The sequence below is a fragment of the Onychostoma macrolepis genome, chromosome 11 (genome assembly GCF_012432095.1).
Source record: "Onychostoma macrolepis isolate SWU-2019 chromosome 11, ASM1243209v1, whole genome shotgun sequence".
In the NCBI taxonomy this organism is placed as follows: domain Eukaryota; kingdom Metazoa; phylum Chordata; class Actinopteri; order Cypriniformes; family Cyprinidae; genus Onychostoma; species Onychostoma macrolepis.
Window position 1 is genome coordinate 9,489,446 of NC_081165.1, and position 20,033 is coordinate 9,509,478.

Below are 20,033 nucleotides of genomic sequence, written 5' to 3' on the forward strand. Positions count from 1 at the left end.
CCAAGGCTCAGTAAATCAGCACCAGTGGAGTGCAGAACTGGACAGAACCAGCAACAAGTGTGTTCTGGGTCCAGACACTGAGTCTGTACCATATATTTTTTTTAGAGGCCTGATAAGAGAGAATTTACACAATAATTAAAATGCATTTAGTCTAAACACGACTGCATGGCTGCAAAAAAATAAATTTACTTTCTTTCTACTAATTATAATTTATTAATGTCATTAGTCAGCTCATTCAAACAACACCTTAGAATTAAAATAATAATAATAATGTTTTTATTCAGCAAGGATGCATTAAATTTATGAATAGTAAATATAATTTTACAAAAGATTCCTATTTCTTATAAAAGCTTTTCTGTTCTATTCTTCATACTGATTCGTCTAAGAAAATTGCATCATGGGTTCAGCAAAAAAATATTAAGCAGCACAACTTTTTTCCATGTTAATAATAAGAAGAAATATTGAGCAGTAAATTAGCATATTAGAATGAAATCTGAAGGATCATTTCATCATGATGACTGGAGTAATGATGCTGAAAATTCAACTCTGCACAGAAATAAATGTATTTTATTCATTTACTGTAATTTTCAAATAAATGCAACCATGGTGAGCATAAGACTTCTTTCAAAGATATTTTAAAACAACACAATGATTGTAATTTTTACATAAATTAAACATTATTTGTAAATGTTTTAATCACTATTTCAATTATTCAATCATTATCATTTTAATGGCTTATAAAATAATTCTACCTAAATTTTGCTTTTACAACCACAACAACAACAATAAAATCATAGTTAAGCCAAAAAAACCATACTACCAATTCAGAAACCAGCCAACGCCAGCCTTGACTCAAGCATCAGATATTGTTACTCACTTTCTCCCTCTGTTGGTCAACGGTGATTCCGAGTGACCTAGTCAAGCACTTGTCTGTCAGCCTAGTAAACTTGCAAGATAAAAACAATTACACATAAAATTTACCAGCATAGAAAGATGTTTGTGATTTCCCATTGCATATAGGCTATACCATGTTAAAACACGTGAACTTATGATGAACTGTTGCTGCGATTATGCTGACACGACCCAAAGTGAAACCACCATGACTGATTTCAGACAAATGTCCAATACGAATACAAACCTGTTTTTTGTCTACGCACCCCTAATAAATCAGACTTGACCTTTGAAAACGCTCCGTCTTGAATTGACACTTCATTCTCATTTTCAATGACAACTATGCATCACAGCATTCATGATAGCCTAATAATAATATGCCATAATAACAGCAATGTCTGTGGTCTATTTTTGTCCAAAGTTGTCAAAATGCTAGACATCCTATAAATAGCATCCTAACCACAAAGTACTTGCGTTTGGGGGCACTGAGGCCAGGGAAAATACACCTTGCCAAAATCATAAGCGGTTATACCTCAAGCACGGCGAATAATTGCCGCATTGAGTCCCTCTGGAGAACTTAAAAAAAAATAAAAATAAATACTCGGCAGCCAAGAGCAAGAGAAAACATATATGCATGCACTAAACCCGCCTTTATCTGCTTTCTCACACATCAAAACCTCCCCCAAATGACGCGCCGCCCCTACCAAACCCTTCAGGAGTCAGTAAATTCAGCATTCCCTCTCAGACTCAATTCAGAGTGGCATCTATAGGGGTCATCAAACGGAGCTGAACTTCACGTTTAGATGAATTAACTACACGCACAGGACCGGGACTGTCATTTAGACTCACTTTACCGGCTGGACCGCGCGTAGTTCATCTTTGTCTGATGCTGCGTAAAAGCTGACCGTGGAAACCGCTGCAGGCGCTCTCAAGAAATCGCATCGGAGGATACCGCTCAGTGTGATTTTGCTGCCACTACATATAAACTATATCGAGCACTTGCGCTTGTTTACACGAGGAGACAAGAACTGTTGATCCGGACAGACCTGCTTCTCATCCAAATGGATGCGCAATGATGGATTAATCGCTTTTCTATGCAACTTTTTCCGCGCGGTGCCCTGATAAACTCCTCCTGAGGATTTTACGCCAGCAACCTTTACCTGATTTATCCTTTCAAGATGTCATCGGAGTATTTGATAAGGTCACTGCTTATGCTCTTTCTAGCACTCTTCTCCGCCAATGCGAGCAACTGGCTGTAAGTCAATATCACTTTCTTCATTCATGTGATGTTTTGATGTCTAGGTTGACTGTTATGAGTAAAGTCAATCAGATACCTAAAAGCAAATGTCAAATGCAGCATGTGAACTACAAATCTGAAACTAAGCGAACTTGTGATTGTGAATGAGAATATAACCTATCTAGATTAGCCTACAATTTTTGAAAGCGCAGAAGACATGAAGTAGCCCGCAAAGCAGTTGTAAACGTTGTCTAAGAACTCTAAAGTAGCCTTTAATAGAAAATTAAAATGTCAAAGCATGCACTTGTATGGACTGCACGAAATATAAGGAAATGAAACCGGTTATTTGGAGAGGTTCAGTTCATGTGCTTTTGGCACAGCCGCGCTTGGCGCGGGTTGCGCGCAGCCTGTAGAGCAATGCATGAATATGACAGCAGTAACAGCACTCTTTAGTGCTGAAGAGAGCTGTATAAATGAATCACTTATGATCATTTTTTGATTACAGCACAGAACTCATAAATCAATGACATGATTTTGATATTTATATAGTTAAGAAGCAGAATAGCATGCTATGTTAAGGCCATATCAAGATGTTTGCATTTCTAGGTGTTTAGAATTATTTATCTGTATCCTCGGGGCAGAAATAGCACATTATTTAATCTATTCAGATGTAGTTGAGTTTTCGATGAAAGAGTGTTTTTAACTAAAGGCGTGGTGACAGGTTTGGGACATGTACAGACACGCTTCACACTTGAGGGAAACCTCCTACCTGTCTACAAAATATGATCATTCTGACAGGAGCTTGTACACTATTCCAACCCCATCTCAGGACAGGTATTAGCAAGTAGCCAAATAGACATTAGACAGGTTTTCTTTAGCAAAACAAAAAAATGTGATCGCTTCGAGTTATATGTGCAACACGTGGGCAAGAAGCTGAAATGTCGTCTAACGATCAAGACACACTGTAAATATTATTTACAGGTTAAGGAAAACAGCTAATTGAACTTGAATGTCATAAAATGTGACTAAGTTTTGATAAGAACTGTAAGGTTTAAGTTTACCGTTAATTCGAACAACAAGGAAATGGCACAGAGAGTAAAAACTTAAAGCCTGCAATATCCAAACAACATTAAAGCATTAAGGTTTATTCATTTTAATTCTTAAAGTAAAAAAATATTGCTCAGTGACAACTGCATGACAATTAACAACACATATGGTAAATTTGAGTAAATTTGTTGCATGCTTTTTTTAACAAAGATCATTTTCAGAGGCAAAACTTCTAAGCAACACAGCTGTCTTATTTTAGTTCAGATGAAATAAACAGTGATTTTATCATGACTGATCTTAAAATGAGATTTAGATGCAAAGTAAGATTAAGAAAACACTTTATGTTTTGTCTCAATCATTTAAAATAAAATCAGATTAAAGGTATGACTGAGTAAGCAAACTTTTTCTGTTTTGTCTCCTGTTGGTTGCATATAAGAAGCCTGTGGATTACTGTTCAGCAAATCTTCAAAAATAAAAGTACTTTAATGGATTTACTGTATAGTAGGTTAGGTGTAGACTTTAAAACGTTCTCGATGTTTCATTATAGGTTCTTCGGATCAGTGTTTTGGCATCTGAGCTCTTTGAAACACCAGAATATAAACATTCTGAAAACAAGAGAAAAAAGGTTTTTTGGTGCTTAAAAAGTATCAAGCTGTAAAGCATTTGTAGTTCTAGTATGAAGAGTCACTTTTAAGAGTGTGCATTAAATAACTTTCTCCTGCTAGGGTGTAAAAGTCCACTCTTTTCTCGATAGTCATAATTAAATGTTTTGAAGTACAGTCGAGAGCTTTTCATTTGTGTGATTGTATTATTCTCGAGCACATCCATCAGCACCTGTAGAAGGTTGAGGTGCAGGTGCAGGTGCAGGTTACAAGAGCAGTTGTACTGCACCTGCACATCTTCAAACCTCCATCAACAGTATGTGCTTGTTCATGCAAATATAAGTCTACATTGCTTTATAATATTTTATGAATGACCATTTTCAGTTTGTTTGTATTAAAATGCCAGGAATGAATCATTAATTAGAGACTATAAATAACAGATGGTAAAATGTTATTAAACAAACTCTTTTCTAAATAAACACTGCAGATAGTCACTTTCAATCCTTATTCAAATGCATTTCAACAAGCAGCCACTATTGCTTTTATCTTGGTTTGGCAAAGTCAATATATGATCAAACTTCAAAATCCTTAAACTAGGATCAACATTTCAAATTACATTCACAAACTTTCAGTCTGTTCCAACTTAGTGTAGTATGTCTTTTCTAACTGATTGAGCAGTTTCCGTGTTACAGATGAACAAATATCCTTCTAAAAGAATTTGTAGAATTCTATTGAAAAATAGAAGAACTCTATCAATCCATCCAATCTTTAAAGGAATAGTTCAACCAAAAAAAGAAAATCTACTCATCCTTGGGACATCCAAGATATAGATAAGTTTGTTTTCTCATGGGAACAGATTTGGAGAAATTTACCATTGGATCACCAATGGATCCTCTGCAGTGAATGGGTGCCGTCAGAATGAGTCCAAACAGCTTATAAAAACATCACAATAAGTAATCCACAGGACTCCATTGTCAATTAACATCTTGTGAAGCGAAAACCTGCATGTTTAAGCTGCTTAAAAAAAAAATCATTAAAGGTGTTTTTAACTTCAAACTGGCTTTTAGATAAAATATATGCACACTAACGCTTTTCCAGTGAAAAAAGTAGTCTCGTCTGAATCGGAAGAGAAATATGCACAGATCAAGAGCACCGTTTACAAGTAAAAGCTAAACGAGTATGTTGGTGGATTTTGATGTGAGAAGACAACAGAGGATGGACTTTTTCACTGGAGAAAGCATTATTATGAATTATGGAAGTAACGGGTTAGTTTAAATGCCCCACAAACATGCAGCTTTTCATTTCACAAGACATTAAACGATGGACTGGAGTCCTGTGGATTACTTGTCGGTTATTGTGATGTTTTGGACTCTCATTATGATGGCACCCATTCACTGCAGTGAATCCAATGGTGAACAGAAGAAACAAACTCATCTCAGGATGGCCTAAGGAAATTTTTATTGACTATCCCTGTTCTGAACTATTCCTTTAAGTAACCAACATAAGGCCTGTGCAACCTTTTTAAACTTTCAAGTTTATCTTGATGAATTTTCCTTTTCAAGTTTCCTGATGCAACAATTTCAGAACTAAAGAAAGAGTTGCATGGTGTCAAACACAGATGTTTTTTGATATGCTGCAGGTCACAGAAAGTTTACTAATGTAAAAACGCATTTGCAGTTGTGATTATGAATAGAATACCAAACCATGCAGTTGTATTTGTTTGGGAAGTGATACAGTGTCTCTCTCATTGAACGGAATGGAAAGAACAGTGGTTGAGACGTTAGCACAGGACGGTCAATAAATAGTTCACAGCTGATGAGCAACATGAGAAGAGAGAAACCTCTAATGCGAAATACATCCTGGCGCCGAGCACTGATAACACAAATAACACCAGTGACAACAGGGTAATGAAGCTGTAAAACCTGTTGTCACATACCGCCACTCATACAGCAGCCTATTAAAAGGTTAATTTGATAAAAACAGGCAACCTCCACCATTTCCCTCCTCAACTAGCCTAATAAAATGCTTAAGATGGCATAAAAAGACAGGTGACGGACAAATACAGTAAAAGAAAGATTAAAAAGATGAATTTGAATAATCTCTAATCGAGAGCCCATTAATAAACATTTATGTTCTTCCAGAAATAATGCTTTTCAAAAATGCAAATTGAGATCAAGAGCCACATTGGCTCTTCTGAGAGGCCTCATGCACAATTTTATGACCAAAACATTTAATTGTATACATTTTTGGCCTTTACTTTCGTATTCTTATGTTCCATCTCATCATCAGACAACAACATTTCTCAAGTTCTTTTCTCTTAAAAACAAAATTCCAAAACTTCCATAGGGGCCTGTCAGCACCTAAATAGAACAAGTTAGGAATGACTCTGTAATAATCTATAATTTACCTCTTGAATTGATGCAAATTATATTTACATATCTAATCCTTTTTCATTTGGTTTTGAAGGCATGTGATCCAAAAGGTCCTATTTTGTAGAAGCAGATAATCATATGGGACAACTAGCGAAGCTGAATTAATCTGTATAGATTTTTTTACTTTTTTTTAAAATTTATTTTACCTCTCTGAAAGTCTCTGAAGATTGTATCTTCATGATGTAGATCTGGTACATTCAATGTTTAATTTGCTAGAAGAGAAACAAGCTTAAAACAAAACATTTTATTCTTGGACATCAAATAGGATTAATATGATTGACTGAAGTTAATTGACATGTTCAGTTAATTGCAATGCTAATCTTTTAGGATATTGTCAATAAATGAGATAACACTGCCCTCTAGAGTTAAAGACATCCACTAGACTTGCAGATAAGCATAGTGTAAATGCAATAAGACTCTGTCCTGTAGCACTAGGCGAACGATCATAACTTAAAGCAAACGAGCGAATTACTTTTTGGTACATGTGCTGTGAATAGTCTGCAAGACCTAGAAATCCCAATGAGTCACTGAGTTATTGAGGAAACAAGAGCTGTTTATGAGAGAAACTCTGTTGTGCAAGAATGACATCTGTTTCTGAAAACATGTCGCATTCTGTGATGGATGTTTGATTCACATTTTGGCTCCTTTCTTTAGGACATCTTGACTGTATTTTCAGTCTTGTAAGGAGAATTAAGGTGTGACTGTCATCATCTTCAGACTACCTTTCAGAAATTACAAAATTAATCCTTTTATTCAGAAAAAAAATGCATTAAATTGTCTCTAAATTAATTTATAATGCAAAAAATACTATTTCAAATAAATGCTTTTCTTTTTAACTTTCTAGTCATCAAAAAATCCTGAAAAAACTGTCAGGCATTCCACAAAAAAAATATTAAGCAGCACAACCGTTTTCAACATTGATAATAATAAATGTTTTTGCGCTGCAAAAAAACAACAACAAAAAAAAAACATTCTGAAGGATCATGTGACACTGAAGACTGGAGAAATGGATGCTGAAAATTCAGCTTTGCATCACACAAATAAATTCCATTGTAAAATATATTACAATAGAAAGCAGTTATATAAAACTGTAATCATGTTTGAAGATATTACTGATTTTACTGTATTGTTAATAAAATAAATGCAACCTTTCTGAGCATTAAAAACATTTAAAAATTTTACCAACCTCTAACCTTTGAATCTTAGTAATTTCAACTATTCAAACTAATATTTACACTCTTTACAATTAAAATCACCTGAATATTTAATGTCATTAGGACAAAAAAATTGTGCTTCTCTTAATGAAAATGCAAGAGGTGCTTGAGCATGCAAAACTCACCAGCTCGGTGCCTTACTGCTTGCTAAGAGGTTGCTGGCATGTTGTCACTTATGGCCCTTTGGGTGGTTGAATAATTAATGCAATTCATCATCTGCCCTGTAAAAATCAAATCTGATTGATTAGAAAAGGAAAATTTTGAACCACTTAATATATCATTCCTGCCAGTGCCACAAATGGTGCAGGTTGAGTTTCCCACAAAGTTTTTTGGAAAAGTATGAGCATTTCCAAAAGCCATGCATTATAGTAACAGCAATAGTGTTTCTGTTCAAAACACTCTTCTTGGTAATTCCGAGGGACATTAAATGTCTTTAAATGGAGGTAGTGTTTAAGAATATTAATAATAAAAATGGAAATATGTGGGTGAAATACGAAGCACTAAAATGCATCAGTTCCCTTAAACACCCCTAACACTGAATTCATTTCAGAGAAACAGCTTTTAATACACAGACATGAGCACCTTGTGACGCACAGCTGACAAATATGTAAATATCAAATATTTTGGTAAACATCATGAAATTGTGGCGCTTGGACGCCATAGCACGCATGTTTACTTGCTATCGGTAGCTTGCACAGGTCTGATATTTACTTTCAGCGATTTACAGCAGAGAGACAGGAAATGTCAACATCCATCGTTTGATTATTCAATAAACTCACAAAAAGATTCTGAGAGGAAGTGAAGCTTTTGAGTTGCAACATATATTTATACACTACCATTCAAAAGTTGGGTTCTCTTGTACTCTCCATTCATCAAATAATCCTGAAAAAAAAAAAAAAAAAAAAAAAAGTATCCTGGTTTCCACAAAAATATAAAACAGCACAACTGCTTCCATCATTATTAATAAGAAATGTTCTTGAGCAGCATGTGACACTGAAGCCTGGAGGAAAATTCAGCTGGAATGAATTACATTTTAAAATATATTAAGAAATAGAAAATAACTATTTTGAATTGCAAATATTTCACAATAATCACTGTATTTTTGATCAAATAAATGCAGCCTTGGTAAGCATAAACGGTAGTGTATGTTATATAACTTTCAGTGTGTTTATACGTTGACAGCAGCACGAAGCGAGCGGATATATACAGCCAAGCGTGTGTACGTGTTGCCGCTCTCTTTTTCTCTTTTATTCTCTTCCAAACTCTCTCGAACAGCATGGTTGCGTGCTAAGTTGCGCTTGGCTAAGCCATCTGGAGCCAACAGCGCTCGAAGGCCAGGGCAATGTAATTCAACACAAACATGACACAAAAGGAAGAAGGCACCATGCTCCAGGTGGAATGCTCCCGCAAAAACCTCCCAGAAAGCACAGAGGAAGGCATCTCCCATTCTTTTACAAAATCCCACAGTCGGCTCCCTTTGTTTTCCCAAACTTAGCACTGCGATTAGCGAGTGCGTAGAAGAAAGCTAGAGAGCTAGAATTGGGAAGCAATGAAAACAAGATTCTCTCAAGGTCTCAGACAATCTTTTTCCCAGACAAATACGCAGTGGGCCATTCTTCAGGTGTTTGTTTGTCAAAATCCCGAGCTTGATACGAGCGCAAGTCTTATGAGAGCATCTGGCACTGATATATTATATTCCAGCGCTTATCCCGCCAGAACGGATGGGCCTCCTCTGCCATTTGGCTGCCAGATTCATTATCAGGTCAGGATCACAGAGCTAATTTACTGGTGAAACAAACAAAAGCTGTAAACACGCATGCAAGAACATGCAATCGTCAACAGATGCTATAAAAAAAGAAAGTCAAACACCCTCCGAGCAGAATGCATGTGCATCTGGCCACTCCGCTGATGTCATGCTTCATCTTTTGGCCGGACAGGAGTGTGTTATCAAAGCTCAAGAGAGCAGAGATGATGGTCCCGTGGACAAGGAGGTGTTTGTTTCTTATCTGCCCCAGCCGTGGCCTTCAAAATCAGCTCCTGTCAACAGCAGAGAGGGTTGGGATGCACCGCTGCCAGCTGCAGGGAGCTGGACGTGCCGTTTTAACTTAAGATGAGCTCTTGAAACCAAGAAATAAAGCTTCCCTATTCACTTTAAATCCTGATATCAAACAATCGAGGCCAGCTACATCAAAATTGTAAAGTCAAACTCAAAGATTGAGTTCGTAGAACTTTAATTTTGAATGTTAATTGCAATTGAACTTACATGTGATTGCATTAACATCAGATTAGCTGGTTAACATCTACGTTTCTTTTGTTTTGTTTCCAAGTCAAAAATATGATTAAATATCGCTGAATCAACCTAAATACATTAATCTATACAAACAAAACTACATTTTATGGGTTAAATCAGGTAAAATAGCTATTTGAAGGTAACAATTGTGGATCGTCATTAAAAGAAACCCCTAAAAATCCCAATTTAACGGAACATTAAACATTAACACATCCTGTGCAAAAACACACAAAAACAGAACTTAATTTAAACATTTAAATTCTCCTTAACGCAAAGTATGCTGACAACAAGAAGTCTGCTGTAACTCATTTATTTCAAGTTCAGCTTAATATAATTGGTTATTAAGTTCATGTAACTTTTTTCTGTCAAGTACAATAAGATTGTAGTACTTGTGAAGTTTTTAAAAAAAATTAATTTTACTGTTTGGTTTTACAGTGTTGGCATTGATGGTTCTATTAAGAACATTTAATCTTTCCATTCCACAGAAGGCTCTTAGATTTCTAAAATGTTCTTCTGAGAACCATTCCATGAAAAGTAACCAAAAATGGTTGCATCGCTGCGAAAACCCCCTTTTAAACATAGTGTAAATACTCGCATTTACATGATGAGCATCTCGTGAGTCAGATGCGATCCGTGCTGATTTTTATGGTTAGCCTTGAGCTACGATCCGAATCAATAAACTTGAGATCTTGCAACTTAATTGAGTATTTACTGCACAGCACCTTCAAAGCCATTCTTAAGACCTCCATCCGCAATACACTTGGGCACACTTTGGAATGACCCAGCACCACACCAAAAAGACCTTCAGAAACAAATAATGCAAAACAAACCCATTCGTGAGCACCCTTGCAAACATCACCTGCACACATCTGTGCAGACTTTAAACAGTCAAGACTTTGATCTCCACCAGTCTTGATGATAATGAGACCAAGCTTGGTGTGTACGGATGAAAACCTGTGCGATGTGTTGTAGTACAGGACTATTTTTATAAGGTGCCTTAAAGAGATGCAGCTCAGCAGACCCTTTAAAGCGATGGTGTTGCCCCGACCCCCTGGCCCTGGAGGTGATGGATGAAGATTGTCTCTATCCGTCTCTCTCAACATCACCCTTACGTCATCTGTCCAGCACAGCCTTCCAAGAACGTCAAAGGAGGGCAAAGCTGTTTATGTTAGCGGTGTTTATTGTACTGTTTGTGCTATGAAGTCGATGAAAAAAACTATTTTGGGTCACCAAACTAGTGGAACGATGCCTTTAACAAATAAATCAAGCCATTTAACTAAAACAAACAAACAATCAATCAAACAAATAAATAAATAAACAAAACCCAAAATTTGCTAAAACTTATATAAATAAATTAATAAAATGACCACAGTAAAATGTTTGATGTTTCAAAATAAATTTCTCATGCTCATCAAGGCTGCATTTATTTGATCAAAAATACAGAAGAAGAATAAAAACAGTAAAATTGTGAAATATTACTGCAATTTAAAATAATGGTTTTCTATTTTAATATAATTTTTAAATATTATTTATTTCTGTGATGCAAAGCTGAATTTTCAGCATTATTACTCCAGTCTTCTATCACACATGATCTTTCAAAAATCATTGTAATATGTTGATGTATTATCAATGTTGAAAACATTTGTGTTGTTTAATATGTTTTTCGAACCTGTGATACTTTTTTTCAGGATTCTTTGATGAATAAAAGTTAAAAAGAACAGCATTTATTTAAAATAGAAATCGTTTGCAACATTATACACTACCGTTCAAAAGTTTTTCATTTTTCTAAGAAATTAATACTTTTATTCAGCAGGGATGTGTTAAATTGATACAAAGTGATAGTAAAGACTAATATTGTTAGAAAAGATTTATATTTTGATAATAAATATGATAATATATATTTAAAATAAAGAAAAAACAATTTAATAATAATAATATATATATATATATATATATATATATATATATATATATATATATATATATATATATATATATATAACAACATTTTAATATTGCAAATTATATTTACTCTTTTCTTCAAGCTCCAAAAACATGCAGCGTCTAGATACATAGTTTTTTCAGTAACACTTTAGTACAAGGACCAATTCTCACTATTAACTAGTTGCTTATTAGCATATCTATTATTAACATATTGGCTGTTAACTAGTGCTTATAAAGCACATATTCTGCATGACCATATTCTACATCCCCAATCCTACCCAATACCTAAACTTAACAACTACCTTATACTAACTATTAATAAGCAGCAGATTAGGAGTTTATTGAGGGAAAAGTCATAGTTAATGGTTTGTTAATAGCAAGAATTTAAAATAAATTCTGACCGTTTTTTCTTTACAAATGCCTGCATTATGAACATTTATTGATCACGACTCGGTTCGTCCTCAGATACCTGGCAAAGCTGTCATCAGTGGGGAGCATCTCGGATGAAGAAACCTGTGAGAAGCTCAGAGGACTCATCCAGAGGCAGGTTCAGATCTGCAAGCGTAATGTTGAGGTAATGGACGCAGTCCGCAGGGGTGCTCAGCTCGCCATCGACGAGTGCCAGTTTCAGTTCCGCAACCGACGCTGGAACTGCTCGACGCTAGAGAGTGTTCCTGTGTTTGGCAAAGTGGTCACACAAGGTAAGTAGCCTCATATAAATTTAACTGGACATGCTTAAAACTGTGTGCAAGCTTAATGGCTGTTTATTTGTGTCACAGGTACACGGGAAGCTGCATTTGTGTACGCCATATCTGCTGCTAGCGTAGCCTTTGCAGTGACCAGAGCCTGCAGCAGTGGGGAGCTGGACAAGTGTGGCTGCGACCGCAATGTGCACGGTGTCAGTCCAGAAGGTATGTGCAGTTTGTTTGAATAACGATTATGATGATTGATTTATTGCTGTGAAACCACTATTAATAATTATGATTAAATGATTAGAACTATGATGATTAAAATAGCTATAAGCATTAGTCTTTCAGACAAAGGTGTATGGTGCAGATTAGACAGGAAGAGTCATCAAATAACAATTCATGTTGTTGATAGGTGCAGTTTATGAACAGGATATATAACATATACTGTATATTATATATATATATATATATATATAAATAAAAGTAGTGGGTAAAAGATGCACCATAAAACTGATTCAACACCAAAAATAAATAAATAAATTCATAAAACAGATTCAAACCCCTGTGAAATTTATAAAATTATTTATCTCTTTTAAACTAATTTAATAATCATATTTCCTTTTACAAACCAACATTTCTTTTTTTAAAGCTAACTTAAACAACATAGAACTAACCAAATGAAGTTTAAATTTAAATCTCGTGCATTTCTGAAACAATATGCTGAACACCAAAATTATAGCCTTCCCAAAAACAGCCTAAACGGAGTTTGTTGAGTTAAATTATATAAAAACTGAATTACAATTAATGAATAAATGTCACTGAAACTAATAAACATTATAGTTAAAAGTTTCTTGGCATGGTAGCTTTTCTGCAATGGCGAACAGGCCATTGGGGACTACAGGTGGAAAGATATGATTATAATGTGATGAAAAACATCTTCTGGTTCTTATCAGAGAAGGATTTGGTGTACTTGTACACTGTCAAATAAACTACTAATATATATATATATATATATATATATATATACACACACATATATACACACACACACATATACATATATATATACACACACACACACACACACACACACACACACATATACATATACACCCCCCACAGCATTTAACTCACTTTGCCCAATAGCTGCCATTTTGGAAAGAAAAAAAACCTAGCTAGCTTACCAATTCAGGCTAATATTTAGCTAAATGACTTGCATGGTTTTATATGTTACTAAATCACCTATATGCATCATAAATATTTTTAGACCTGAATAAATTTACTTTGATGTAATGCTAAAATATTACTTTGACAAGGCAAAAACAGTTTTTAAAGTAAATAGGTGCCTTCCACACCTCCAGTGTGTTTCTCCTTTTTACAGTCTGGCAGAAATGATGGGTGGGTCCAAAATACAAGATCACATGACAGTAAAAGTGTACAGATGCCAAGATACAGGGGGTGGGTCAACTTACCCACTGGCTCAGCTTATCCCCTCTCCTCTATAATCAAAAAGCATAAAAACGTTTGAAAACCTCTGCAGTAAATGACAGTAAAATACAGAAAATAATTGCAGACTATTTCATATTATTAACTAAAACTACATAACAGTCAAATACACAGTTCTTCATGGATATCTAGTTCACTTACTAGTAAGTGTCTCAAACTAAACTATAAATGACATTCAAAGATCTGGGACCAGATTTACTAAACAGGGCAAATTAGCGTTAGAGCGCAACTCCATAAAAGCACCGATGGGCTGGGAAAATTCTGCGGGGGATTTACTGACAATGTGTACACAGACGCAACATCTAATTTCCATAATGACAGCACAATCTACCAAGAGCAGCGCAAATTTTACTTTAAGACATGCTTTTTTGGGCGTTAAATAATAGCGCAAATACCAGTGAATTGACGAGCACAAATCTTAGTAAATTGCGTGATTCATTTAAATACTCTCCTCACATAAATTTACAGATCAAAAGGGAAACTCCTACAAATGCATATTCAATAAGGCGAGTTGCAAAAATAACTGTCCAAGCCTTTTCAGCGCTAATTTCCCACTGCGTGTCTTAAAAAACTACTGTCAGGATTTATTAAACACCAAAAGATGGCAAAAGCTGATAGTAAATCTGGCCCCTGGTGTCACTAACCTGGACAAAAATTGCCAATCCAGTACCTTTGTTTCCAGATGGGCTAATAAAAACACCTGATCCATCTTTTACCGCCTTTATCTCAACAGGTTTCCAGTGGTCAGGATGCTCGGATAACATTGCATACGGGGTTGCTTTTTCCCAGTCTTTTGTGGATGTCAGAGAACGAAGTAAAGGACAGTCCTCCAACAGAGCCCTAATGAACCTTCATAACAACGAGGCAGGGAGGAAGGTAAGACACTTAACAAGCATCATGCCGAAAGCTTTTAGCATTCATAATTTGTTAACAAATGACCTTTCTTTTACCATCCCAAGGCAATTCTGAACCACATGCGAGTGGAATGTAAGTGCCACGGCGTTTCAGGTTCCTGCGAAGTAAAAACCTGCTGGAAAGCAATGCCGCCGTTCCGCAAAGTGGGCAACGTCATCAAGGAGAAATTCGACGGCGCTACAGAAGTGGAGCTGCGCAAAGTGGGCACCACCAAGGTCCTGGTTCCACGAAACTCGCAGTTCAAGCCGCACACAGATGAAGATCTGGTGTACCTGGACCCAAGCCCAGACTTCTGCGAACATGACCCCAGAACTCCAGGCATACTGGGAACAGCAGGGCGCTTCTGCAACAAGACCTCGAAGGCCATCGATGGCTGCGAGCTCATGTGCTGCGGTCGCGGATTCCACACGGAGGAGGTGGAGGTGGTCGACCGCTGCAGCTGCAAGTTCCACTGGTGCTGCTACGTCAAGTGCAAACAGTGCCGCAAGATGGTCGAGATGCACACGTGTCGGTGATCCAGACTGCAGAACTTATCGTCACCACTTCCCTACATGCACAGGGAAACCAGACAAATTCCCCAGCATTTCATGAGACAATAGAGGAACATGTCATACATGAGACTTTAAAATATAGGGGCGAATATACCCGAGGTCCCAATTGAGAGTATTTTTCTCTCTTCTCGTTCTGTTTGTAATTGTGGTTGCTCTCTTATTTTTATATATATATATCTATCTATCTATTTTAACTTATTGCAATCAAATAGAGAGTGAATTTTTAATGTGACGCGCACCAGAGGAGTGCCATTGGGATCAGGGGCACATGAATATGGAGAAAGGTCAACATTTAAAAGCCTTTTCATTGTTAATGCTGCTTTAGGGTTTCATCCTGAAAGATGGACTTCGGACTAACTGAGATATGCAGTCCAGGTGTACATGTACTTTCCATAGAGTTTTCCATGCTCATGGCCATTCGTTCCTGTGATGCTGCTTGAATTCAAGAATCACTCACCGATAATGTACAGCAAGTATTAAAGCAAGGCCTGCTTTACTAGGGATGCAAACCGACTCCGAACGAGACGGAGTGGAAATATAAGTGTTAGCAAGCTGTTTGAAAATCAAAGTCGTTAGTTAACTAGCTATTGACGCAGACGGATGATTGGTGCTGAGCTGTAACCATGCATCTGGCGCGAAACTGACAAACATAAATTGTTTACCCGCTTGGGGTGCTTGGACCATGGATTCTGTGCACGATGACTCTAGCACTTTTCCTCTCCAGACGCACATACCGCAAATAAGCAAATCCCCCAGCATTCCCTGCTCCATTAGTCAGACCGAGTGACTGAATTATTTATGTACGATACCATAACTCCAAGCTTTTCTATAGTAAAACTTGCTATCCAGTATGCTTTTATAAGAAACATAGGTTTGTAAAGACTTATACACTGAAGAGGACTATATTTCATATGAATGTATGTTAAATTGAAATATATGCCGTGTCAAAGACTGACATGTTTGTGATTGTGCTTATTGGGTGAATTGCTCTTTGCAAATGGTGATTCATGGAAGTAGGCCGTTAATAGTAAAACAGGTTCCTCAAACATTAACCAACTTGGTGGCCAGATCTTTTCTTTTTAGCAGGGTTTCAGTGGTCTTTATGAATGCATTCAGTCTTGTTTAATGGGTTCACACAAAGATATTTTGTAAAGTTTGGTTTTGTAGCTCAGTTGACAGCACCTGTTGCATAATGTTGATTACGAAAAAACATTTTTTTTTTTTTTTTACCATTATTGCATTTAAATAATCCACAAATTGGCCGCCACACAATCTACGTGCCTCACTATAACCACATCTTTTTCTTTTTTTTTTTTGAGTCAAATTGAGTCAAAAAAGGTTGAGTCAAAATTATTTTGGTAATCAACAATATGCCATAATATCCCATTATGCCATTGCTTGGACTGAAGCTGGAATATTCTTTTAAGTTACACATTCAAAAGTTTGCCATTAGTAAGATTTTTTAAAGAAATTAATACTTTTATTCATTTGATAACTGATCTAATGTGACAGTAAATAAAATAATGTTACAAAATATCTCAACGTATTTCTATTAATCAAAGAATGTATCATGGATTCCACAAAAATCAGCATATTAGAATGGTTTCTGAAGGATCATGTGACACTGAAGACTGGAGTAATGATGCAGAAAATTAAGCTTTGATCACATTAAATACAATTTTAAAATATATATATAAAAAAATGTAAAACTAGTATTTCATTATTGTTTCCTTATTGTTTTTACAGCATGTTTGATCAAATAAATGAAGCCTTGGTGAGCACAAGAGACCCCAAACTTTTGAATTATTATGTACATGGCCATTATGAAATCCCCAGGTTAACGACACCTACAACCATAGAACTTCTGAAAAATGTCATATTACGAATGGTATTTTCCATTTTTATCATGCTTTACAGACATGTGTATAATGGTTTAGGTTTGATGGATCAGAACAGTGCCAGTGCGTGTACCAGTCAGCCAGCTGCCTAGTGACATGGTCTAGGCTGCACTCAGAGAGTCATGCGATCACGCCAAGAACAATAAATATTTATAGAAACTATTCATGGAATAATGGCAGGAATGAAGCTTTGTCGGACATGCATAAATGTGGTTCAGTGCTGCAACAAAGTGGCCCCAGGGATGACTTTCGTAAGCACCACTTTGCGGAGTTGTTGCCCAATGACTTGTATTGTGTAACATTTCCACACATTTTTGGAGGGCAATCTTATTTTTGCATGCTGTTCAATCCATATACTGTATATACAAATTTGGGGTTGGTTTTTCTATAAAAATAGTCTCTTATGCTCACCAGGGCTGCATTTATATGATCCAAAATACAGTTTAAAAAAAACCAAAACAAAAAAACAGTAATATTGTGAAATATTATAAAATTTTATACATAATTAAATATGTAATTTATTCCTGTGTCACAAAGCTGAATTTTCAGCATCATATTCAGAAATCAGAAATTAATCTAATGCTGATTTGATGCTCAAGAAGCATTTCATATTATTATTTAAATTTTTCAGGATTTGGAATCTTTTGCAACATTATAAATATCTTTGCTGTCATATCTGATCAATTTAATGCATACTTAAAAAAAAAAAAAAAAAAAAACTTGAATGCATAATAAAAAAAATCTTACACTGTTGGCTAACCCTAACATCCAGAAACCTATACAGAAACATGGTTACACACCTTAAAAAAAAGCATGACTCTGGGCTGCTAAATCTTATGTTTCTATTGCAAGTGAACACCACAGACTACACCGCTCCACCCTTGCTGTAGGATACTACTGTCTACCCTATCAAGGGCCTAACTTTGCTGTCGTAACAGTCAATGGGTAGATTACACCCTCCGGTTTTCCTTTCAACCGAGCTGACACATTTTACCTTTAATTTACGTTTCATATGTCATCAAGCCACCTCTGGCTTCTTACGGTTGTTGGAAAAGCGTGAGAGCGTGCATATTACTGTAGTCCAAAATAATCCCACCATCTCATTTTATATGTACATTTTAACGTCTGCTTCCATATTCTTTGCCGTTCTTTGGTCATACCGATGTCTGTTACTAATAAGCTGCTTTGAGGAACAGGAAGAGGTGGTTTGAAGAGCGGAGGGTTCGCCTTTTATTGTGCACTGGGAAATTAAAGCAGGGGGCATATCTGTCCATGCAGGCTGGAGAAATCATGGCAAAATCCTCATAATATCCAGCACATCCTGTGTTTGTGGAAGTAGAGATATTGGGGCCTAAACACAACTGTTTTTATTCGCTGCCATTTTGTGCTGCGTGGTTTTGAAACACATGATTCACTAACATGGATGTTTCAGTGTGACTTTTAAACACACCTAGGAAACGACAACTGTCTGTGGCTGTAAGAAATTTCTCCTATGGCTATTTGGGGAAAAAATATGCAGGCATGAATGTGGAAAAATCAGTATGAGAATAGATCTAAAATGTGCTTGAGGGAGATTTCACTATGAGAAATCTAATCCTGTCAACAGAATGGCCCTGTCACCGCCTCTTTGATGGAAAATACCACACAGTAATTTAATATTTGGAAAGGCTTTTCCAGGGACATAACATAATTATCAACCTACAATTCAATAAAGGAACTCGAAGATCAGGGGCTTTAGCCTTTCAGCTACTTTTAATATGACTTTGGTCTCTGAAGTAATCACAGTAACATTTGTCTGATTAGCTAAGACATTAAAGTGAACTTTAAGCCATCTATTTACTATATATGTATGTATATATACACATAGGCAAAAGGATTATGCATATTATGCAAATGTATTTAACAGATTTATACATATTTTAAGTGTTTTGTCAATGTCTAACAAAACATAATATTATATATATACATACATATACATACATACATAAAGTAGAAGGTAAAGTCTCATTAAAATGTCTTAAGATGTTAAGTTTCAATCTGAGTACAGATTTCTCCGCTAACGTTTCACTCTGTAGTAGTTAAACTCACCTTAGAGGACATGAGGAGTGGATGTGTCTGCAGACAAAGGCACAAGTTCACCAAAGGTCTGGAAGAATGATTCCAGGAGTGAAATGGGGAGAGAAAAAAATAAATGCAAGCGCTCCTCTCTCCTCCCAGGCCTTCCTCAAAACTCACAGATCTCTACCAACATACTTCTCATATTAAAAGAAAACAAGTTACACAAATGAGACAGATGTTTCTTGTTTGTGATGACAGTTGCCATACTCCTCCCCCTTCTTCCTTCACTTTTTTGTGAAGCTTCAGGTTGTGCAATGACCCGGGGCCCTCACAAAGTCCTTATCCTGATACCAAGCACTGGTGTAGAATCAAGCAGTAATTATTATTCCTCATGCATTTCAGAATTCCACTAAAAAAGAAACAGGAATCAGGCATTCACCCATTACTGCCAAGTATCGATTTCCCTCATCACAAAAGAGATGATCATAAGAACAAAATAGTTTGAAGTAGACGAATAATCAAAATAATTTAACCAGTTACAACTTAATTTTTTTTACATATTCAACTCAACTTTTGAAATCTACTATAAAGTTGCACAGACAATTTGATTATACTTAATTTAAGGCAACAACCAAACATGGAATAGTTCAGCCAAAAATCCTCACCCTCAGGCAAATCAAGATATAGATGAGCTTGTCTCTTCATTGGAGCAGATTTGGAGAAATGTAGCATTACATCACTTGTTCATCAATGGATCCT

At 36.1% G+C, this 20,033-nt stretch overlaps 1 protein-coding gene across 1 annotated transcript; it reads left to right on the forward strand.

Annotated features, from left to right (window-relative positions):
- Positions 1-1,607: 1,607 nt before the first annotated feature.
- Positions 1,608-17,102, forward strand: wnt4 (wingless-type MMTV integration site family, member 4). The gene is made up of 5 exons (XM_058792136.1): positions 1,608-2,146; positions 12,123-12,358; positions 12,437-12,568; positions 14,586-14,728; positions 14,812-17,102. The coding sequence occupies exons 1-5, from the start codon at positions 2,070-2,072 to the stop codon at positions 15,280-15,282; spliced, it is 1,059 nt and encodes a 352-aa protein (XP_058648119.1). The 5' UTR covers positions 1,608-2,069; the 3' UTR covers positions 15,283-17,102.
- The last annotated feature ends 2,931 nt before the right edge of the window (positions 17,103-20,033 follow it).